Below are 24,980 nucleotides of genomic sequence, written 5' to 3' on the forward strand. Positions count from 1 at the left end.
CAGATTCTGTTTCCTTAGTTTTCTTAATTTGGGCTGAGTCTCCAAGAAGGAAAAATAATCATCATTGCTTTGTCTGAATGCAATCTGGAATTTGTTTAAGCAGAGGTCATAGCACCCAGAGACAGTGCTTTTTTCTGCTGAGGAATTGTCTTTTCTTGAGTTTGTACTGAACCGCATGAACAAATCATTAAGTGACACAAGTGAAGGGGAAGAGAAAAGTATTCAAAAATTCTCTGACCTCTGCTACAAGGGTGGCTGGCAGAAGACACTGGCTTTAATTGTTTGTTTCTCTCTTGCCAGTTTTTGTTTCAGTAAAACATTCCGTGATCTTGAGGCAAAAGGTGATTGGGAAGGCCATATTTTGATTCTAATGGCCATATCTATTTTTCTTTATTCAGAATGATCAAAAATATTTTCACAGGCATAATCAAATAGCATTTACACACAAATCATTCCACAGTTTAGCAGAAAGAGTCATTTTAATTAATACTGCTTAGGAAATGTAAATCCAGACCTGCAGATCTTTTGCTTGTCTTTTGTTCTTAAAAAAAAAAAAAAGAAGAAGAATATTTGATGATATATCCACTTTCAAAAGATATATGAATGAGTTTAAACTGGTTTGCTGGTTTAATTTGTTTATTGCTTTGTTTCCTAACAAAATAAAACAGCTACCTGAAATGTTTTGTATCTGTATTAGTATATGTACATAGTTTTAAACTTTTTCTTTGCCCTGCCAGCACTGATAGCAAACTCTGATTTTTGTCTACTTTGATTCTTTTTAAAATTACATTCAGGGTTGTGTATTCCCATTTTAACACGAGATGATTCATTTGCTTTAGAAAGGAAACTTCCAGCAACATTGTAGATACATAAGCTGATATATGTAGCAAATAATGTCAGAGAAACTTGAAAGCTGGTCTCTATCACATTGTACTGTCAGTATCTGAGTCCCTGTCCTCTAGAGCAGTGTTGTAGATATTTAAAAATTGAAAAAAAAAAAAAAAACAGAATCCTAGTAAAGACACAGATGTAGAGAACAAACATATGGAACCCAGGGCAAAAGGCGAGGAGGAATTGGGACACTGGAATTGACACTTGTACGCTACTAATACTGTGTATAAAGTAGATAACTAATGAGAACCTACTGTAGAGAACGGGGAACTCTACCCCATGCTCTGTGGTGGCCTAAACGGGAAGGAAATCCAAAGAAGGGTGATATATGTATGCGTAGAGCTGACTCACTTTGCTGTATGGTAGAAACTAATACAACATTGTAAAGTAACTGTAGTCCAATAAAAATTAATAATTAAAACAGAATCCTAGCTATAGCATGGTGCCCTAGATGGAGTAGTCACCCCAAGTCAGTGACCAGGTGGTTTATCAAGCCTCGGGATTAGTCTGATATGCCGGTGACTCTCCCAACACTGAACACTGTCTCAGCACACCAGGCATGTCTTCTAGTCTGCTTGTTGCCTTCCTACACAAGGAGCGTTACGCCAGTTTTTGCTTACTGTAGCAGAACACCACTAAGTTTATTGAAAACTACAGATGTAAATTCTTTGTAATGAAACCAAGACGGGGTAAATAAGTCTAACTTTAGTTTTTTTTTCCCCCCTAAGTTTAATCATTTATTGTGTTCGGTTAGAACAACACAGAACTATTGCTTAGCAACACTGGATTAGGCAGAAAATAATTTAAGCTCCCAAATGAGAAACATTTGTAATCGAATATGCTCTAACACTTGCTTTACCACATGGCTTAACACCCTTTTGCTCACACATGGTTAAACACATGTTTGAACTGGTGTTTTAACACCCGTCTCACACATCTTTACGCCCTTTGTTCACATATGCTTAAACACATGCTCTGACACTCTCTGTGCTCTCACTGTTGAACACAGGCAGAGTATTGTCTTGGATCGCCTTTTCTAAAGTTTCATTGGTTCGGAGCGTTCAGCCAAAGACGCGTATCCAGTAAAGTCACAGCTCTTTCTACAAGATGACGTCCACTGCTGTGTGCCTTCAGTCTGTCTGGAGCAGAGAATCCTCCCGGAGGTCACCGTGGCTACGGCCCTTCATATCTACCACACCCCCAAGTGATGGCCTTTTCGAGTATTTCAGCCCAAGTGTGTGACCTGTCACAAAAGTATTGGTTTTCACCCTGGCCTGTCTACTTGTATTTTTCCCAAACTACTACACTCTAAAGTCTTATTCAGAGACAAATGCGGAATTGAGCTGGGTTTTTTTTCTCTCTCTCTCTTACATCTTACTTGGCAACTTCAGCAAAGCTGAAAATATATGTACAGAAGTGTGGTATTTGTGTTACAGAAATCTGAATATAATTGGGGAAAGTGTGGCCTCGCCTTGCTCACCGGAGTCTGATTTCCGGGGTCCCCTCTTTTTGTTTCTGTGGCGTCTGCCATCCTCTCAGGCAAGGTGACTGCCTCCTCTTCACTTTGACCTGCTAGATGGTGCCATTGGTGGATTCACAAAAGGTTGGCTCTTCTCCTAAGGGAATAGGATTCTCTGCGTGACAGTGGTTTAGAGTGTGGGTTTCTGAGCCAGACTGCTAGAGTTCAAATCAGCGTGTTTCCACATCTGAAAAATGGGAATAACAATACCTACTTTACTGAGTTGTTGTAAGGATTAAATGATACAGTGTTTATAAATCACTCAGTGTCCAGCATGTAAGAAGTGCCCCCAAATTACTATTTAATTACTCTTAATTCAAGTAAAATAAGTGACAATAACCTAAGTCTAAACAGTGCTCTGAGCTTCGCTGGTGGCTCAGTGGTAAAGAATCCACCTGCCAACGCAGGAGAGGCAGGTTCAATCCCAGGGTCGGGAAGATCCCCTTGAGAAGAAGGAAATGACAAGCCACCGCAGTATTCTTGCCTGGAAATTCCATGGACAGAGGAGCTTGGTGGACTGTAGTCAATGGGGTTGCAAGAAGTCCAACACAGCTTAGCAACTAAACAATAACCGCAACAACAAGCCCTGCCTGCAGGTTATAAACTCGGTTTTACCCATATCTTTCCACATCGCTATTGAGACGGATGTAAGCATATCCCCGTTCCACAGAGATGGAAACCAAGAACAAATACCTTAAGAACTCTGCCAGAAGTTGCATAGCCAGCAAGTGGTAAGCTTGGCTGTTGACTGCCAGTCCCTTATCTAAAAACAGTGTTTTCCCTACAATGTTACAAAACCAAATCCCGTTAGATGTACACAGAATTACCAGAAATATCTCTCCCCATCCCAGAGCTTACGGAGGAGGAAAGATATTGACGAATGAAAAGTAACTTCCATTTGCTGAGAAATAGTTATGAGTCAGCCTGTACTAGGCACTTTTTAGTAAATTGTCTCTCTTCATCTTTAGAGCAACCAATATGACAGCTGAGGAAACTAAGGTCTAAGAAGTGTAATGAACATACCCAGAGTCAGGAACTAATAAGTAACAGAACTAGAATTTGAACACAAGCCTAATTCCAAATAAAACCAATACTTTTTAGTCATTACTCATATTGGCTTTCAACCAACAACAATAAATGAGTTCACAGACAAATAACAGCTATAGTATAAGTCAATTTTGAATGAAGTATGTTCTTCCCTAATAATTCCTAATTATGCTGATTATGTGGGATTGTTTCTTTTTTTTAACATTATAGAATGGATAAACATAGCACGAAATAAAAGTTATGGCTGCTGTATGAAAGCATCTGTAAATTAAATCCACATTTAGTCTGTACCCCCCACTTTGATGAAATGCAGGCCTGTCTAATCTTCATGGAACTGTTCCTTTATAGGTGCGTGCTAACTCGCTTTCAGTTCAGTTCAGTCGCTCAGTCATGTCCAACTCTTTGCGACCCCGTGAATCACAGCACGCCAGGCCTCCCTGTCCATCACCAACTCCTGGAGTTCACGCAAACTCATGTCTGTCAAGTCGGTGATGCCATCCAGCCATCTCATCCTCTGTCATCCCCTTCTCCTCCTGCCCCCGATCCCTCCCAGCAACAGAGTCTTTTCCAATGAGTCAACTCTTCACAAGAGGTAGCCAAAGTATTGGAGTTTCAGCTTTAGCATCAGTCCTTCCAGTGAACACCCAGGACTGATCTCCTTTAGAATGGACTGGTTGAATCTCCTTGCAGTCCAAGGGACTCTCAAGAGTCTTCTCCAACACCACAGTTCAAAAGCATCAATTCTTCAGTGCTCAGCTTTCTTCACAGTCCAACTCTCACATCCATACATGACCACTGGAAAAACCATAGCCTTGACTAGACAGACCTTTGTTGGCAAAGTAATGTCTCTGCTTTTGAATATGCTATCTAGGTTGGTCATAACTTTCCTTCCAAGGAGTAAGTGTCCTTTAATTTCATGGCTGCAGTCACCATCTGCAGTGATTTTGGAGCCCCCAAAAATAAAATCTTCCACAGTTTCCCCATTTATTTCCCATGAAGTGATGGGACCAGATGCCATGATCTTAGTTTTCTGAATGTTCAGCTTTAAGCCAACTTTTTCACTCTCCTCTTTCACTTTCATCAAGAGGCTTTTTCGTTCCTCTTCACTTTCCTGCTATAAGGGTGGTGTCATCTGCATATCTGAGGTTATTGATATTTCTCCCGGCAATCTTGATTCCAGCTTGTGCTTCTTCCAGACCAGCATTTCTCATGATGTACTCTGCATATAAGTTAAATAAGCAGGGTGACAATATACAGCCTTGACGTACTCCTTTTCTTACTTGGAACCAGTCTGTTATTCCACGTCCAGTTCTAACTGTTGCTTCCTGACCTGCATATAGGTTTCTCAAGAGCTTTAGTTGTGTCCAAGTCTTTGCGACTCTGTGGACTGTAGCCTGCCAGGCTCTTCTGTCCAAGGGATTCTCCAGGCAAGAACGCTGGAAAGGTTACATTTCCTTCTCCAGGGGATTTTCCTGACCTAGGGATTGAACCCACCTCTCTTTATGTCTTCTGCATTGGCAGGTGGGTTCTTTACCACTGGTGCAACCTAGGAAGCCCTTTTACAGGTAACTTGTGCTAACAGTTATCTGAACAAAAGAATCATTTAAATTCTATGGATTTTTTAAAATTCTATGGTCTAAAGGAATTTCATTGGATGGTAAATTATTTGAAAATAAACTCTACTTCATTGACTGGATTCTTGTTGTTGTTCGGTTGCTAAGTCATGTCCGACTCTTTCCAACCCCATGGACTGCAGCATGCCAGGCTTCCCTGTCCTTCACTATCTCCAGGGTGTGTGCAAATTCATGTCCATTGAGTCAGTGATGCTATCTAACCATCTTATCCTCTGACGCCCCCTTCTTTTGCCTTCAATCTTTCCAAGCATCAGGGTCTTTTCCAGTGAGTCAGCTCTTCACATCAGGGGGCCAGAGTACTAGAGCTTCAGCTTCAACGTCAGTCCTTCCAGTGACTGGATCCTAGAAGGTCAGTGTTTAGGCAAAAAGAATGTCAGTGTTGGCATAAAGAATGCCAACCTTGAGTTTGGTGAATTGGAAGGGCAGTTTTCATAGTCACATGTTAATAAACTCAAGGTATCACTTTAAAGATAACTTAAAGGTGACTGCAATCCTTGAGCTAACTTTCCATGTTAAACTAGTTTGGACCCAGATGCAGAGACTAACGATCAGATCATTTAAACACAGAATAAGACCAGCCACGAATAGTAACACTTGGATGCCTGACTCATAGATGTGAGCAAGAATTAGTAATTACTTTGAATGGCTGAAAGATCCCAGAGGAAAATTTGGGAAACTCTTCATTCCCTTTTGCCCTGTACACAGAATTCTTAGTACAAATACCTGGCAACATCAAAATACAGGTGCAGATTTGGAATATCTAAAGCCTCACTTTGGTTTCTTTGTTTTTCAACTGAATCTCATTCTATTGAGGTTCAAGATCAAATACTTGCATTTTAATGTAACAGTTGCCAAATTTCCAAACCTCTAAGCACAAAATCCTCAACCCTCCTTTCTTTGCTTGCCTGGAAATCTAGGTAGCACTGAGCCAAGAGTAGGAGTTATGAAGTGAGATTACACTTGATTAGGAACAAAAAAAGTCCTATGTCCAGAAATGCAGATGTGCACAGCAGTCCTAGGGGAATGTTGGTATTTGATCTCCTCGTCTTAAAGGTTCATGTTCCCAAGGTTAAGAGATGCAGAGAGCCAACTTTTATTTGTAACTAATGCTGAAATTACTCTGGAGATTCTAGAAGTATTACATTACAAATCACTCAGCTTTGGAAATCCTACAACTCGTGAGTTACAAATATCATTGTGTGAGAGAAAGGGGCAATAAGTGAAGGACAGCATTCATAAGCTTAATTTATACCATAGCAGCATGATCATGAATATGCTGTATGAGAGTTTTCTTCTCAGTGAGAAAAAGAAAAGAGAGCCTAGGAAGTCCATGAGTCAAGACCCAGCTAAAAAAACCAGGAAGTAAAGGCCTCCTTGTCTAGGGGAATCTGAGTGGGGGAGGGGGAGCCACAGTCAACGGGCTGCAATATCCTCCTTTTTCTAATATCTAACTTCATGACCTGGATCAGGTTGCTTATTTATTGAGTAAGGCTTCCATTTGCGTAAAAGGTAAAGTGTAGGTATTTACAAAATAATATGTTTTAACAAGCTTGGCACCAATGGCCATCTGTGAAAGAGATAACATATAACAGTTCGCCTCAAGAGGGGAACTTCAGTGGAACCAAATTCAGTATTAAAATCAAGAATAGTTAGAGACATTTATATATCACGCAGTTGCCTGGGTGTTTGGTTTTTTTTTTAACCTTAATAAACCGTTTTCCTGTAATAGGCACTTGGCATTATCTGGTGTTAACTAATTGGACTTCCTTTTTGGCTTGACCTTTCTTATTTTAAACTAGATGGTGATCTAGTTCTTTGTATTTTCAATGACTTTAAGCCCAATGACAAAGAAAAGATAGATAAATCTGTATCTTGGTTACAGGAGTAAATTATTATAGGCAAAATTATACCTGTTTCACTTTTCACCAATGGAATCTACTACTGGATGTGTGTGTGTGTGTGTATGTTTCACTGTGAGGTTAATCTGCCCTTGCCATGAAACATTTTAATAATTAAATCCACTTAAATCATCACACTTTGAGAAACATTTTTAGAGTGATTCTAAGGCATGACCTTAAAAAGAGAGCTAGAATTTGGAATATAGTGCATAATTTATATAATTTTTGGCTTACCCGGTGGCACTAGTGGTAAAGAATCCACCTGCCAGTACAGGAGACACAAGAGACATGGGTTCAGTCCCTAAGTCAGGGAGATCCCCTGGAGGAGAGCGTGGCAACCCACTCCAGTATTCTCACCTGGACAATACCATGGACAGAGGATCCTGGCAGGCTACAGTCTATGGGGTCACAAAGTGTCAGACACGCCTGAGCAACTGAGCACATACATACACTTATATAACTGATGTACAACAAGTAAATGTATGATAGATTTTAAGTGAACAGAATATACATAATATTTCAGAAATGAAACACCCACACGTATCACCTACCTTACACTAATAAATGCAAATTCAGGTTGTACCATCTGAACAGCTACTACTTCACTCATCCTCACTAATGATATTTTTCAGATCTTGGATTTTGATAGATGCACTGTGGAATGTAGAAATAATCATCATTTAGGTAACTGAAAAGGAGCTTGCCAAAACTGATATAATGAATGTTATTTAAGATGTTCTGTCAAAATCCTTTCCAATTAGTGTTGAGGTCTTGAAGGGCCAGACTTGGCTTTTTATTAATATGTTCAGTTTATTAATGTATTTTTGATATATGCATAGCGTGACTATCTAAAACATCTCATGATATTGCATAATTATGGTGCTTTTAATTTGTTGTACCCAAGTTTATTCTCCAGTCTTATTTAAAATTCAAAATTACTTCATAGTTTCATAACTAATAACTCATTAGGAAGCTGTGCCAGGTACTTAAGGTTACCTCTAAGGCAATGCATATTTAACAATAAACTAGAGAAGTTCTTGACTACTTGACTGTCATTGACCAGTTTAAATATTTAAAGTTATCATCTGACCCTTTGTCTAACCACTTCTAGAAAATGAAACAGTTTGTGTATAAAACATAGAAAAGGGAAGTCCTTTCACAGTCTTTTCTAAAATGAAGAAAACTAGCTATCAGTAATCAAAAACTTAGATAACACTTACATATGTGTATGTGTGTGTATATATATATACATATATGTATATGTATATGATACCATGCTGACCATGTATTATTTTTAAATTAAAGACCCATTTTTTCTTTTTCTTTTTTCTTGTTATTTTTTGATAAGACGTAGACATTTAAGCATGTCCTTCTACTGTGATCGGATTCAGATTTGTTGTCAGTCACCTTAATAATTTTGCATTCCTATCTGTCTCTCTGTTATATCTTAAAAAAGACAGCATTTGACTTGTCTCTGTTCCCCTCCAAATGATTAGAAATTGAGCATAGTTAAAAATGATAACGGTTCAACTCCTTGCTTATTGAGGTGTGTCCTATCTACATTATTTAGACCTTGTCTCGAAATCTAATAGGTAGCTGAATGATAATTAAAAATAATCCAGCATAATGCTTTGCTTATAGTGGTGTGATTTAACTAATGTTTATTCAGTATCTGTGTGATAAAAATAGTTCTAGGTTCAGTAGGGACGCAAATCTGGGTGATGTGGAAGATACTTCGTATAAGTCAATGAGGTAATCAAGGTCTCTTTTCTGATGCTGTCTTGTTTAGCATTCTTAGATTCAGGAGGACAGCCCTTCTATCTAATTTAAATGAAAAGAGATTTGTTACAGTGTGTATAGAGTCCTTGGGGAAAATGGTAAAATTCTTTTAAATGCTTCAGGCCAGCAGAAGAGACCAATCAGACTCTCCTGGGACTGCTCACTGCTGCAGTCTTACACCGAGTGGCACCCAGGCTATAGAAACCCGATTCCATAGTCCCTTCCAGAACTTTCCCAGAAGACCCAAATGCAACCCCCTTCCCTACACACACACACTCTTAGAGAAGTGCCTGTTAGCTCCCATGCAAGTTCCTCGTTGTTCCCATCCCATTGCCAAGTCTTACACAGGCATCTGCCTTGCAGAACCTAGGCAATGTCTGAAAACTGGTTACAAGAGAATCTCGAAAATGTAGTTCTTAGGTTTCTAGCCTTCACAGTCAAAGAAAGCGGTTAGAAGGGATCCGAAAGTGTATGGAATGAGCCAGATGTAGTTCTTAGGTTTCTAGCCTTCACAGTCATAGAAAGCTGTTAGAAGGGATCTGAAAGTGTATGGAATGAACCAGTGCTCAGTACCCCTCAGGCATGTTCTGAAATAGTGATTCTCCAGCTGTGTTCCAAGGAATCCTAAATTTTTGCTTATGTACCTGAAGGTTGCCAAGGAGGAAGAGAAGACTAGATAGGCAGGACTCCTATCTAGAGCAGCTCCAGAGTAATCTGGTCATCTGTTGGGGATTTCTATAGTCCTTTGAAAAAAGTTTTTTCTGAAAAAATAAGGTTTTCCCCCCGCCCAAGTTTTGAAACTGCTGCTGCCCCCAAATACAGGCAGACCTCAGAGATAATGTAGGTTTGATTCTAGACCACCACAATAAAGAGACTCACGTGAATTTTTTGGTTTCCCAGTGCATATAAAAATTATGTTTACACTATTCTGTAGTCTCTTCAGTGTGCATTAGCATCATGTCTTTAAAAAATGTACATACATAATTTAAAAATGCTTTATTGCTTAAACTTGCTAACCATCATCTGAGCCTTCAGCAAGTCATAATGGTAACCGCAAAGATCACTAATCACAGTTCTCCTTAACAAATATAAAAATAATGAAAAAGCTTGAAATATCACAGGAATTGCCAAAATGGGACACAGACATGAATGAAGTGAGTAAATGCTGTTGGAAAATGGTACCAATAGACTTTTTTGCCACAAATCTTCAAATTGTAAAAAAAGACAGTATCTGTGAAGCCCCCAGATGAGGTCTACCTGTATGCCTCAGTCTTCTGTCTACTGCTTTTCCTGTTAGGCAGGGCATCACAAATATAGTCTAGCATTTCTTTCCATCACAGTTCTATTTAACAGACCACCCGCACTTTCTTAGACAGTGAAAGTGAAATTGAAAGCCTCTCAGTTGTGTCCGACTCTTTGTGACCCCATGGTCTATACAGTCCATGGAATGCTCCAGTCCAGAATACTGGAGTGGGTAGCCTTTCCCTTCTCCAGGGGATCTTCCCAACCCAGGGATCAAACCCAGGTCTCCCGCATTGCAGGCAGATTCTTTACCAGCTAAGCCACCAGGGAAGCCCTTCTTAGACAATATTTGAAAATAATTACAAATTACACTCTTTTCTCCCGTGTCTCATTAGGAGAAGGGCTGCTCACAGGCCCATTCATATTAGGGTTTTTAATGTGAATTCACCACCGCCTGAGAACATCTCAGAACATCTCAGCGGTGGAGGGCTATTCAGTCCGCATAGCCGTAGGGATGAAGAGACTGGACACTTTTAATTACTCCTCGGCTACTTTGTCTCATTGACTTCAAAAACAAAATTAGCAGTAATAGGAGACAGTGGTTCCATGGGTTAAATTAATCAACGTGTGCTAATTAAAGAACCGTTGAGCCTCTGCCATTCCTGCCTGTTTTAGCTGGTAGAGAGCTCTTAGTCAGTCTTCCCAACTCTGGTCTCTGTACTTTGAATATTTTGTCATTCGAATTGAAGGGAGACAATCTCTGGCTTAAATGGAAGAGAGACAGAGCTATTCACATATATTGGCCTTCATGAAGGGATTTTTTAAATCATCTTTTTCTTTTTTTTAACAGTACATTCCTGTTGGTTATCTCTTTTAAATATAGCAGTATGTGCATGTCAGACCCAAACTTGGAAGCGTTTCTCTCTCCTCTTTCCCTCCAGGACATCACCCCAACCCCATACTGCTGATACATTCGGCTTTTTTCCCTCTAAACTATAACTGTTTGCTTTACAACTGGTAAGCCCTAAAGAAACCTGGACTTTTGATACCAAGCCACTGCTTCTCCATCTTTCATGGGTTTTCAGAATAGCCTAACTTCACCTCTGCTTTCATGCAGCATCCATACCCAAACCCTCTCTGCTGTCCCAGAAGCATAAGCTGCCTGCTGCTGCTGCTGCTGCTAAGTCACTTCAGTCGTGTCCGACTCTGTGCGACCCCACAGACTCCCCCGTCCCTGGGATTCTCCAGGCAAGAACACTGGAGTGGGTTGCCATTTCCTTCTCCAACAGACCAGCCGCCTAGCATTTCTTTAAAGCGTCAGAAATTTTTATTCCTGTACACAAGGCGCTGTTTGCTCTGTTGTTCTCACTTGCTTAAAATAGACTTCAGAAGATTTTGGTTTTGTTCTTTCCTATATTTTCTTATATTTAAAAAATGGTGAGTTTATTGAAGTATTTGTAATACAAAAACAGAGAAGAACCTACATATTTTTAAAATATTAATTTTAAAATATTTAAAATATTAATTTCATATTTATTGTTGCATGTCCTGACACTTCCAAAAGGTATAAAGGACATATAAAATAAAACTCATTGTCTACTGTACCATTGCTAACATTCGAGAATGGATTCTCCCTGCCTTTTTTGTGTATATTTTTGGTAGTATTGTTTAGTCACTCAGTTGTGTCCAACTCTTTGCAACCCAGTGGACAATAGCCCACCAGGCTCCTCTGTCCATGGGATTTTCCCAGGCAGGAATACTGGAGTGGGTTGCCATTTCCTTCTCCAGGGGATCTTCCCAACCCAGGGATTGAACCCACATATCTTGCATTAGCAGGCAGGTTCTTTACACTGAGCCACCTGGGAAGCCCATACATATTTTGCCTACAAACAATTGAATATATTATTGGCATTTTAAGTTTCTGAAACCCATCTGTGGTTTACTGTTACTCCAAATAAAAAATGTTGTCGTCCTCATTTGGTAGATGCTGTATTTTAACATAAAGACTATAAAATCTGCCAGAATTACTTGTCTCAGATTTAGCTTATAAACGTGTGTTTGGTTCACATTTTTGCCTTTTCATTTTTTCTACTGTCGGCTGTAAAACATCAGGTCAGAATTAGCTGCTGTAGTACTGGCTGCACTTTATTAAGTGTATGAAGGAATTTTTCTACTCTGTTCCCAGCACAGTTTATTTAGGTAAAAGGTTAGTAACATTCTTTGCCCCAAAGAAAGTTTTTTTTTTCTTTCTTGCCCATGAAGACAGTTCTTCAAGAGGTTAAACATGAAGAACCATTCTCTCTCATATAAACAGATCTATCCTTCCACTGTTTTAAGCTGGGTTTATAAGATACATAATCTCACATACAAATTAAAATAGTTCTATAGTGTGCGTGTAGGGTATGTGTCTTACTTTGGGTTTGCCAACATACAAAAGAATCTAGAAACATTTGTACTTTTTGAAAGACTGGGCCTCTGCCATACTCTGATATGCAAAATCCATAGTTTATGCTTGGATGTATTTAAATAAGTCGAATAACAGGTCTAGGTAAACAGGTTACATTGATTACGAGAGTGAATGTGAGCTTGAGAATATTTGTGTTAATGCCTCATTTTTTTTCAAGTAAGACCCTGTGCATTCCTTACAGAGAGGACTATTTTCCTGAAAGTGATAAAAATGCAAACACTCATCTCTAATGTTTTATGTCATGTCAACTACCTCTTTGATAGGATTCTTTGTTTTGGTTATTTTCCTTACCAGTGATAAGATAAGATCTAAAGGATGTATTCTGCATACTGATCGAAGCATTCCACAGTACTTTTGCCAGAAAAGTCCCTGAATATTCCAAGTAAGAATTAAAGAAAAATTTTGCATGACATGGCATATTTAAAATATTTCCACTATTCAGTGGCCTAGTTTTTGATGGTCGAATGCACTAATAAGTGCTATTCATCATATTTATACAAAAATTATGTTGTGTGTGTGTATGTGTGTATATATATATGTATGTATTCATTTTGTAGCCTTTCCCAGTTAGCAGTTTAATGTTTCTTACACAGTTTCTCTCATGGAAATGCAAAGAGCAATTCTGAGTTTGTGGGTAGAAATCCAGAGCTAGCAAGTGTGTGCTGTCCCCATGGGTGTCCCTGGTGGCTCAGATGGTAAAAAAAAAAAATCTGCTGGCAATGCAGGAGACCCGGCTTCAATCCCTGGGTCAGGAAGATCCCCTGGAGGAGGGAATGAATACCCACTCCAGTATTCTTGCCTGGAGAATCCCATGGACAGAGGAGCCTGGCAGGCTATAGTCCATGGGGTCACAAAAAGTCAGACACAACTGAACGATAACACAACTTTCACTTTCGTGGTTTCTAAACCATGGGCTTGTTGGCCCTCAAATTTCTCTAGTAAGTTTTATTTGAAATTAACCTTGGAGGAGGGGAGCAGACAGGTAGATGAGAGGATCCCCATCATTCCTGATCAGACCGTATACATCTCATATATGACTCTTGAAAACACTGGACACAGATACCTACACGTAGAAAGTGCTCTGTAACTATAGGCCCATGAGAATTTTTAACCCCTGACCTCAAGCTGCCAATTCTCCCGCAGTTAACGTCCTTAAGTTTTATTTATTTAGTGATATTGTGAAGTAAGTTTGGAAATCGCTGGTGGCTTATATAAAAGCATGGACTGACCTATCTTAGTTACGTCGTTAAGCAATACCTGAAGAGAGAAGTCAGTTCCAAGTTGAGGTTCACTCTCAGCTCATGCCGTTGCCTGTTGGTTATTTTTTCCAGATCAGCAAGACTCTTACCTTGAAGAGTCTTGAGCCCTCCACCTGAGCTCTGTTTCCAGAACTTTCCTCAGCTTTGTTAGTCTGTCCCTTGTTGTTCTTCTCTGTGTATGAAAACGGTGACCTTGGTTTTGGAATAATATTACACTGTAAATCAAATTCTGCCTCAAAAGAACTCTTCCACAATTTTCTGCATTCCTGAACAGGTTACCAAATGTCACAATTCAGTAAGGCCAATTATTAGATTTTCATTTAATGGGCAGTTTTAATGTTCTCAGAGAATCTGAATAGTAATAGCGTTTTAAACTACTGCATTCCATTTAAAGACTCACAACGAGTTCTTCTCTCTTTGAGTGTACCTTGTTATATTTTTGGGTATCATTTAAATTCAGGCTCCCAATCTGTAGGAAAAATCAATGAGTTAATGAATAACCTCATTTTTAAAACTTTTCAAATATTTTATCCTAATTATAAGGCATATCTAGTGACATTAATTTGATGAAATCCCAAATCATCAGATTGTGCAGAATAGCCCTTACCAAGGAGTAATTTAGGGCATTTTCAGTTTAACAAATGTACTGGTTTTTAGGACCAGATCGTGGCTTTGCTTACTGTGAGAAAAACTTCTACTGTTAAGGTTTGAGGTCCATGTCAGTGTAGGTCAAACTTTGTGCTTTTTTTAATCTCATAGTTATGTTTGTTTACCATGTTTTATTTAACCTGTTAAATGGGAAGCTTTCCTGCTATAAATAATAATCACCCCTGATGTATAGAGCAAATGCTTCTTGGTAAATCGCTCCCACGTGCACTGTCCACCAGTTTGGTGAGCTTCAAGGTTACTGTCGGGCCCTACAGTGAGTAAACGGCCAAGCCAAGTCCAAGACCAGTGACCATCCACGCACAACTGGTGTGCTTCGTGTAAACCACATCATATCCTGTGGGGAATAAGCCAGCAAAGTGATGGCTGATAAGTCAGTTATTCTCTGCCGTGTTGTTCGCGGCTCATAGGCTGTCCTCTGGGACAGCAACAGAAAACGCATTCTCTGTAGAGATCGAGCCTACAGTTTGTGAGAAACCCACACAGTAGGCGTCATCTCAGTCCTTCCTACTATCCAGACGCCTATGTGGTTCTCTGTTTTAATCCCTGTCCCTCTTTATCCTCATCAATTCTGTGTCCATTCTCCAGCTGAAGATATTTCTGATATTTACTCTCATGGAAGTAGAAATCACTTATAAGCCTCAGTTGATCAATCCTCCCAGCTGCCCGGTAAGATAAGTCTAGAGTAGGTAACACAAGCCCCTCACTACTCCTTCAACATTTGAATGTGTCACCGAATTAGTAACCAAACCTAAATCTCCTAGTTAGGCTGCTTCTCTGTTCTTGACCTACCACCAGCCAGAAAGTGGTGGGTATTATGTTATATTCAGCTGGTCAGTCAGTAACTTAAATGTATTCTTGCGTATTTCCTTTGATGGGACCAATACAGAAGCAACATGTATCTTTGGTAAAAGCTCACAGACTGTGGAGTCACAAAAATCAAAGTCTTTCTGGAAATGTTCATCTTCTTAATAATTCATCTGCTAGACCCACAAAAGGACTCAATATCTGTGGACTAAATTATATAAATCCAGCCAAAGGTAATAATCCAAAGGAGAAGAAAGGAAAAAGAATAAATGGGGGGAGAGGAGAAACTGAGTAGAGAGGCACTTCCCCTCCTAAAGAAGCTGTGCTTCGTGCAACACTTGGCCTATAAAGAAAGTCTGGCATCAGGACAGACTTGCCCCACCCCAGGTTTCCACTCGTATTTCACTTCCACCCCTCTACCGCCCCAAACATGAACCAATTTGCTTCTGCTGCTGACGGAGGCTGGTGTTGGGTCAGGGCATCACGACTGCATAGCATCTCATTGTGCTGCATGCAGATTTAATGGATTCAGACCATCAGGATGTGCTCTCCGGTTCTGGTTTTTAAATTTGGAGTGACAGATGTTGAGCACCTGTAAACTTTAGTGGAGCAAAAGGTGCACCTAAGGTGAAGAGCCCTCTACAACCAGACCCAGACTGCGAGGTACACCCTCTAGTCAACTCAGGAGTTCCACTGAACGCCTATCTCCTGTTCCTGATATAGGACCCATGTCCTACCTCCAGGAGCCTCTTTCCATGTTTCCCTGTCTACCTGACCTCACCTGGAACGGCCCCCACCGCGCATCCCATTCTTAATCTCTGGGTTTGGAGGATGGGCTCCTGGTCCACATGGATGGCCCCTTCCTCTCAAGCCCCTTTCTCTGTCTCACCACTGTGCGGCACTGGCCAGCCCAGCAGAAAATTAGTACTCACTCGCTACTTAAGCCTCTTAGGAATCCAGAAACCAGGACTTTCCTCCTCAGCCTCAGAACTGGAGAACCTTGCATATGATTTCTTCGTCATTATTGTCATGATTGCTGTTGTCATCATAATTGCCATTTTTTTGAAGAGCACCGAAATGCTAAGTGCTGTATAATCATTATCTCATTTCATTTCACCCTCAGAGCAAACCTGTAAGGGAGGCATTATTATTTTCTTTTACAGATGAGGAAACTGAGGCTTAGCAAAGTTCAGTCACTTGCTCAAAGTCATACAACTATCAAGTCTCAGCCAGGATTGCAGCCAGTCACGTCCATCAGCCTTACGAGCTCAGCTCTCCTTGTCCGAAACCTGATACCAGCTGGGTTCTCATCCTGCAGTCAGCCTCCAAAGAACCCAAGTAACTACATGTGGTCAAAGTGAAACCTCTGTTTACAGATCAGACTATGCTTCTGTTAGCGTGTTTCATTTAGAGTATCAGTGGTGCTTTCAGTGATAAGCTAAGAGTTTTAAGAAAATACCTAAGCCTATTTACCATCTCCTTTCACCTTAAATGGGGGGGGAAATGCTACAGTAGCCCCGAACAACTCATATTCATATGCCAAAGTTGGCATAGGAAGTGATTTCCCAAGAGGTTGCTACCCTAAGACCAGAGGCAAAAATGGCAGAAAAAGTCTTTGGCGCTCTCCACGTCCCTTGGTGCCCAACTCTTTGCCTCCATTCCTCCCACCCCAGCACTTTTGGTCACTTCTGATGGTCTGATTCTCCTCACTGTGACCCCACCTGGTTCAATCTGTCCCATAAATGTAATCCCCAGTGAAAACGGCCCATGAGAGACAGTCTCCTGGAAGAGCACTCTGAGGAAGGGACATCACACAAGACTTCATCCTGGGACATGACCAAGTTTTATAGGAGTAGAAATGGAAACTGTTAATACTGTGATTTTTTTTTTTCTGGTTACACAGGTGGCATGTGGACTCCCAGATCCCCAACCAGGGATCAAACCTATGCCCCCTGCATTGGGAACATGGAGTTTTAACCACTAGACTACTAATGACAGTTAATATTATTACTATTAATAATAATAATAGTTATTATTATTACTCTGGACTTTTACCTCTGCTTCGACAGCCCCCTGTTTTTCATGCTCTGTTGGATCTCTGACCAAATTCCTCGTCATTCTGTGTCTTTCCCCTGCTTCACTTGTCTTCATAAAACATATCACTGCCTGGAATTGCATTATATACTTCTTGGTTTCTTAGCATCTCTTTACATCTATAGAAAGTAAGCTCCATGAGAGCAGGAACTTTGCTTTGCTTGCTGCTGTAACCCTAGCATCTGCAATAGGGTTTGGCACATAGTAGCTGCTGAATAAATATTTATCAAATGAAAGGATCAGCCCCTTTTCATGCATCTTCTGAGCAGGGCAGCTTTTACTTTTTAGCCCGGTTTTTGTCCAAAAGAACAAATTTAAGTAGCCATGAAACTTGTGATTTTGCTGTAATTATTGCTTGAGAGGAGGTGAATTTTTTTTCTTTAAAAGGCCAATTTCAACTTGACATACAGAAAACAGTTAAGTAAAATACTAGCTTAGGTGGGGCTCAGGTGCAGTAAAGTCAGGAAAATGGTATCTGAGTGTCGGGCAAACACTATGAGATCAGAAAACACTGATCTAACAGAATTCACCGTTGTATCAGTGGATATCCTTCACATGAGTAAAAAATTGTATTGATCCACACAATTCACGTGAGCCAGCTTCTTCAGCCTCACGTCATGTGCACTGTGTACCCGGTTCTCTTAGAATTATCTTTGATGTTGGGAATTATAAGTAATGTGCATAAAATTAAATCCAAACCACATCCCCATTTGAGTCTAAATGCTTACTCTTTTAAGATGTGCCCGTGACTTTAAAGTTTTAAAGATGTACCTGTGATTTTAAAGGATTAAACCCCAGGCATGTATTTTTTTTTTTTAATAATTTTTTTTTAACCTTTTGGGTTCCATGATACCTGGTAATTTAGCATGTAATGATGGGGTAGGATCAAGAATATTCAAGAATAAATTGTACCATATTGTTAGTTCTCCCTAATCTTACAAAAATGAATAACTGCAAATTACTGTATTTTTAATTTCCTTTGAAAGTGAAAAGTGAAAGTCACCCAGTCCTGTCTGACTCTTTGCAACCCCATGGACTATACAGTTCATGGAATTCTCCAGGTGCCAGAATACTGGAGTGGGTAACCTTTCCCTTCTCCAGGGGATCTTTCCAACCCGGGGATCAAACCCAGGTCTCCCACATTGCAGGTGGATTCTTTACCAGCTGAGCCACAATGTCTCTTGAATCTCACAACAAAAAAAAGAAGGTATATATACTAATGGCTAATTTAAATGCTAAAAGGGCAGGGAGGGCTTGGCAGATACTTCCCAAGTAAACCAAATTAGCCTACCTATCATTATGATTCTTTTTTAAAACACAGCATTTTATGGGAAATGTTTTCATGGTTCCAGGTTTCAGGGAGCTTCTGTGTGAAAATCTTTGCAAATGAAATTATAAAATTAGGACTAATGGATTGAGATTGGGTAGATGATTGGACAGGGGGACATAAATAGTGGGGCTGAAACTCTCTTGTAAATTAAAAATATTGGTTTCCATATTTTAAGAAAAAAATCTCATGCTCTCCGTCTAGACCCCTAGACCTGTAGTCGGTGAGTCTGTGAACTTCTGTTTCCCTGCCAGATACTTGTTCCTGGCTGGAAGACACTTTGTGATATTTGTTTGATGACACACACCTGCTGGGTAGATGAAAAGCTCCTGCTCCTGAGGATGACCCACTTCAAGGGCACAGTAAGCTTCTGAGAACTTTGTCAGGTTGTCCTTAAATCATTTGAGCCCATCTTGATATCACCTGTTGAACATATCTAAGTGCGTTTGCAGGCTTGTTGGAGGCAGAGTCGCTAACCCCAGGGAAGAGATTTCAGAGTCAATAATGGCTTTGTGAGTGTCCTGAGACAGGGAAGACACACTGCTTGACCCAACCCGCCTCTGGCATGTGAAGTGTGGCTCTCGGCAGTCAGGATGGGATTGGCCCAGGCACCTGGCTCCGTGGAGTGGACCATCCGGAAGGGGGGATCTTAGAGGAATCCATGTAAGTGTGGTCCAAGGTACAGAGATGGGCCAGATGGGAGAAGGAGGGAGAATGAAGGTCCAAAGTGAGCGAAAGGACCGTGAGAGAAATTCGGATGAAGTGTTTCCCTGGGAGTTCACGGCACAGAGAGAGATATCCCGTTGAGATTAGGGAAGAGTATAGGATGTTTCAAAACCATTTGGTGACAATGTCACCAAATACATTCTTTGAAGCCAAATTGGCTTTACACATTCATCTCCGCATACATTTATTGAGCACCAGCTACTGTGACAAGGCAGGCCTTAGGCAGTACAAGATACAAATCTAAGTTATTAATATCTATCTCTTAGCATGGTGAAAAAACGTACCTACACAGGAGTATAATTGTAAGTTTAAATAGGACAGTAGAGGTACACAAGGAATTCTTTGCTCTGTCGGGCTTCCTGGAGTTGGCAATGCCTGGCCTGAATTCTACAGAGTGAGTACAAGTTAACCAAAGAAGAGAAAAGAGACTTGGAGGAATTAAAACGATATGTTGTGCTCAGAAACAACAAGCTTTCTCGTTTTACTGAATACTGAAAAAGGCAAAGCAGGATCAGTGGGTACCTTGAAGGGCCTAGAACTTCCTTCCCATCTCACCAGCCCCCTGCCACCACTGCCTGAGTAAGTGGACAGCCCTTGCCACACAAATGCAGCTTCAGAGCAAGTTCCCTCCTGCCCCTTGCTGCCCTAAGCGCCTCTGTATGGAAAATCCAGAAATTCCATGAAAGGGGGTCATGGACCTACTTCTGAGAAGCTTAAGCTCCGAATCATGAGTGAGTTGGGATATTACTTGATTTAGAGTTAGAAGGAATCTTTCTCCATTACTTTTATCTGCGTTGTCAAGAGGTAATGATTTGAAATCCTTGGCTCCAAATGCCCTATGCCCTCAGTATTATTTGTGATATGAGTCTCCTTTCAGGTCTCTTGCCCTCCTCTTCTGGTTGTATTGCTGTGTAATGAACCAAAATGTAATGGCTTAGAATAACAATCATCATCTCTCAAGATTTCTGTGGGTCAGGATTTGAGGAGCAGCCTGGCTGGTTGTTCTGGCTCAGTATCTCCCATGAGGTTGTCTTCAGATGGAGCCTGTAGCTGAAATAGTTGGAAAGAGAGGATGGAGGAGTAGCTAGAGACTGGCTAGGACTTCCTCCTGTTATCTCTTTACCCATCTGGAGGTTTTTCCACGTAGACTGTCTACATAAGCTAGTCTGGGCTTCTTTACAGCATGGCAGCCTCAGGCTTGCCACCTCAGACCCCCAAAAATGAGTTTAAGAGCAAGGCTGCATGACCTTTATTACCCCTGGTCTAGGAAGGTGGCTCAGTGGTAAGGAATCTCCCTGCCAGTTCAGGAGACACAGGAGACATGGATTTGATCCCTGGTTTGGGAAATCCTCTGGAGGAAGATATGGCAACCCACTCCAGTATCTTTGCCTGGAAAATTCCATGGACAAAGGAGCCTGGCAAGCTACAGTCCAGGGGGTCTCAAAGAGTTGGACACGACTGAATGATTGAGCATCACTCACTCAGGAAGTCACACAGTGTCACCCTGCTGCATTTTATTCCTCCAGACAGTCACAAGGGCCCACCACGTTCCCATGGGAAGGGAAGTAGACCCCCACCCCTTGATGCAGGAGCGGCGTGGTTGGGGAAAATCAGTGAGATGGAAATATTTTGTAGCCAATGTTAGAAAATATGATGTGCCACACACCCTTCAAAACATTTCCTTCTGCTCATGCAATCCTTTAAATTACTTAAATATTATCAATAATTTACTTGTCATGCTATTACCCAAAAGCTTTCTTGTTCCCTTTCCACACCAAGATCGAAGGCTTCAGTGCACACACACAAACCAAAATACTTCCATTGTCTACATGAGAGTCAGTCACTCTAGTGTATGGCATTCCTTTCAAAATGATAACACTTTATAAGCATATGTCCTATTGCCCCATCTTCAAAGATGCTATACTTCAGTTGGACACTGTTTTTTTTTTAATTGAAGTATAGTTTATTTACAATGTTGTGTTGGTTTCTTGGGTGCAGTGAAGCAATTCAGTTATATGTCTTTTTTATTCTTTTCATTATGGTTTATTATATGATATTGAATATAGTTCCTTGTGCTATATAGTAGGACCTTGTTGTTTATCCACTGTACATATAATAGTTTGCATCTGCTAATCCCAAACTCCCAATCCATCCCTCGCCACCTCCCCACCCACCTCGGCGCCCACAAGTTTGTTCTCTGTGTCTGCGTGTCTGTTTCATAAATAGTTCATTTGCATCATGTTCTAGAGTCCACATATAAGTGATATCAAATGGCATTTGTCTTCTCTTTCTGACTTCACTTCACTTAGTATGATCATCTCTAGGACCATCCATGTTGCTGCAAATGACATCATTTCATTCCTTCTAATCAGAGACAGTTAAATCCAAAAATGTTCGTATCTTTCTCTGTGAGGCTCTTTTTTATGTTACTACAGCAAACCAGAGCCTCAGGAGTAAATGACTTCCAGTCTCTCCTTATTTGCCATTCCCTGGGTGCGCTAATGGCGCTCATGACAGGGTTGGTCAGTAGCATTTTGTGAAGTAACGTTAGCCTGTTCTTGGTAGGAAATCTTCTGATGTAAAGTTAAACTATTGGTGTAAATTTTACATTTTTGTATAAGTACTATAGCAAGTATGCTATTTATTAAGGACTTTTAGTTTTTATACATACATAGTGAACAGAAGTTGAGTTCTTCAAATGTTTTCTGTTAAAACTGGGTTAGAGGGGATTTTTCGCCCTTGGACAACCTAGAAAAGAATTATAGCTCTATTTTAAAATCCCTTCTAGTTCAAGAGTTATCCAAGCAAATGGTGTTGACCAAGGTGTTTGAATACACCCGTAATAATAATGCTAGCCTTTCATAAAGCTAAGTAATCAGGAATAATGCTAAAAATAAGAAGACAGTCATTTATTTACTCTGTTTGGCATTGTTAGTACTAATAATGCATTTCAACACAGTGGAATTGCTAGATAATGCTTTTGTGACTTTTATGCAGGTTATTGTTATTTAAATGAACAGTGGACTGCACTGTAATGAAGAAATGCAAGCTTTCCCAACTCAGTTATCAACCAGGATTCTAGGAAAATGAGAATTCGTGTCTGCCTTCATTCATAGAGCAAACTGGAGGTCACTGTTTTCAATATGAACCTTTTTTTAGCGTTTCAACAGTGAATAATTAGGAGCTGCTGCTTCTGAAATTACCTGTATTCACTGTAGAGAAGGGAAGACTTTTATCTTCCACGATGAAATACATTTTCTCATTCAAATTTCATCATTCTTTTTTTAAATGGCATTTTACACCGCTGAGTCAATCCTGGGTAGCATAAAATAAAAGAAATACATTTCGTGTGCTGCTATAGCCTTGTTTATTCAATTTACTTCCTTAAATTTCAGCTCTGCCTTGAAAAATGATCCAAATGCAAAAATGGGCTTAAAGCAGTTGAACATATAAAGCAATTATCCACGTGGAATACTATTATACAAACACGTGTTCTTTGCACTTTAATTTAAATTGAATTGATCTTTGATCCTTATAATTTAAAGATCAGGGGCTTCTATTGAGTTTTTAACAGCTTTAAGATACAGTTTACATAGTCTACAATTCAGCCATTTAAAGTGCACGATTGAATGGTTTTTAGTATATTCACCAAGTTGTGCAGGCATCACTGCAGTCAATTGTAGAACATTTTCATCACCCCAAAACGAAATCTGGTACCCATTAGCAGTCACTCCCCAATTCCCACTAGCCCCTTACAACCAGTAATCAACTTTCTGTCTCTATGAATTTGCCTATTCTGGACATTTCATATAAATGAAATCATGTAATATGTGATCTTTTGCTCCTGGCTTCTTTCACTTAGCATAAGCTTTTCAAGTTTCATCTGTTGTAGCCTGTATTAGTCCTTCTTATCTTTTTGTTGCCTACTAATATTACAGATTTTATTTATCCATTTATTAATTGGTGAACATCTAGGTCCTTTCTACTCTTCTGGGTGTTACAACTAACACTGCTGTAAACAGTCACATCAGGTTTTTCTTGGACGTATGTTTTCATTTCTGCTGGCTGCATACTTAGGAGTAGAATTGCTGGGTCGTATGGTAACTCTATGTTTAACTTTTTGAAAAAGTGCCAAACTGTTTTCTAAAGTAACTGGACTGTTTTACATTTCCACCGGCAGTGTATCGGGGTTCCAATTTCTTCACATCCTCGCCAACACTTGTTATTGTCTGTCTTTTTGATTATAATTATCCCGGTGGATGTGAGGTACTGTCTCTTTGTGGTTTTGATTTGCATTTCCCGGTGTGGCTAAGATGTTGAGCGTTTTTTTAATGTGTTTATTGGCCATTTGTATTTCTTCTTTGGAGAAATACCTGTTTCAATTGAGTATTTTAAAATTCTGTTACCTCACCTTAGGAATGTGACTAGGAGAACTAAGTTGGAAACAAATATATCTTTCTAAATGGAATAATTTTCAAAACAGATTTAAAATTGAACACATTGTTTTTACAATTGTAGTATCTTTGGATTATACAAGAATTGAACTGCTTTCAGGAATCAGTTTACTTCTGAAACTATTTTCAATTTGATTAGCAATATGTCAGATCTTCATGGTCCCAGAGTCATACCTAGAAAATAGCTTAAAGATCTGTTTGTCCAATTAACTCATTTTACAAATTAGGTAACTGAGAGCCTGAAAAACGAAATATGTGGGTCATACAGAATTAAAGATAGACTTAGAGCTCTATTCAGGTGGAATCCAGAGAACTGAATGTCTCTACTTAATGTAGAGAAAATAATGCATTTTTCAAATGGGTTCTCAGTGATTAATAAAAAAAAATAATGATGAAGTGCTCTGCAGTTAGAATCCACAGTATTTATTGTTGGGTACTTAACACACACTATTTTATTTTAACCTCATAATAGCACATGTAAGATTGATATTATTTTTCTGTCCCATTGTGTATAAGGGAGCAGGTTAGCTAACTTGTTGAATGGTGCCTACATAGTAGGTGGCAAACTCTAACCCAGACCTTCTGATTCCAAGTCCATAGTTTTGTTTCCTCCAGTCTTCACAAAAAGACAGCATTGACACATTGTTACCCATGCCATCTTGCAAGCCTTTTTCTGACAAAAGTAATTTTGAATCACTGACATAAGTAACCGATAGGTGGCACCATGGAGCATAATTTACCTTCATTGATGTAGTTATTAAGCAGCACTAATATACCTAACTTTGGAAATAAAATCTAAGTTTCAGGTCACAGAAGAATTATTTGAATATAAAAATATTATGTATATATAATATATATAGTACATTAAAAGATCTACTAATATAATAACATGTTTCTAGAGTTCTTTTCAATTTCAAAGAGCTCCCCGGTGGTAAAGAATCCACCTGCCAATGCAGGAGATACAGGTTCAGTCTCTGGGTTGGGAAGATCCCCTGAAGAAGGAAATGGTAACCCACTCCATCATTCTTGCCTGGGAAATCCCATGGACAGAGGAACCTGGCAGGCTACAGTCCATGGGGTCGCAAAGAGTCAGACATAACTGAGCAACTGAGCACACACACAGAATTCAATTACAAAGCATCTGACTTACACTTTTGATTTGATGTTTAC

At 39.9% G+C, this 24,980-nt stretch overlaps 1 protein-coding gene across 16 annotated transcripts in view; it reads left to right on the plus strand.

Moving 5' to 3' along the window:
* VTI1A (vesicle transport through interaction with t-SNAREs 1A) overlaps positions 1 to 24,980 on the plus strand; it is a 382,358-nt gene that overhangs the window by 248,484 nt on the left and 108,894 nt on the right. For 2 of the 16 annotated variants that reach the window (NR_197970.1, XR_815724.4), the window contains one exon: positions 18,885 to 18,992. The exons of 10 other annotated variants lie outside the window; for them this stretch is intronic. Coding sequence is in view for 4 of the 6 variants with exons in the window: in XM_059881958.1 (XP_059737941.1) it covers positions 1,901 to 1,977 (77 nt within the window). In the remaining 2 variants the exon portion in view is untranslated. 4 more of the 16 variants (XM_059881960.1, XM_024985833.2, XM_059881958.1 and 1 more) reach the window with 2 other exon arrangements.

The sequence above is a fragment of the Bos taurus genome, chromosome 26, assembly GCF_002263795.3.
Source record: "Bos taurus isolate L1 Dominette 01449 registration number 42190680 breed Hereford chromosome 26, ARS-UCD2.0, whole genome shotgun sequence".
Taxonomy (NCBI): domain Eukaryota; kingdom Metazoa; phylum Chordata; class Mammalia; order Artiodactyla; family Bovidae; genus Bos; species Bos taurus.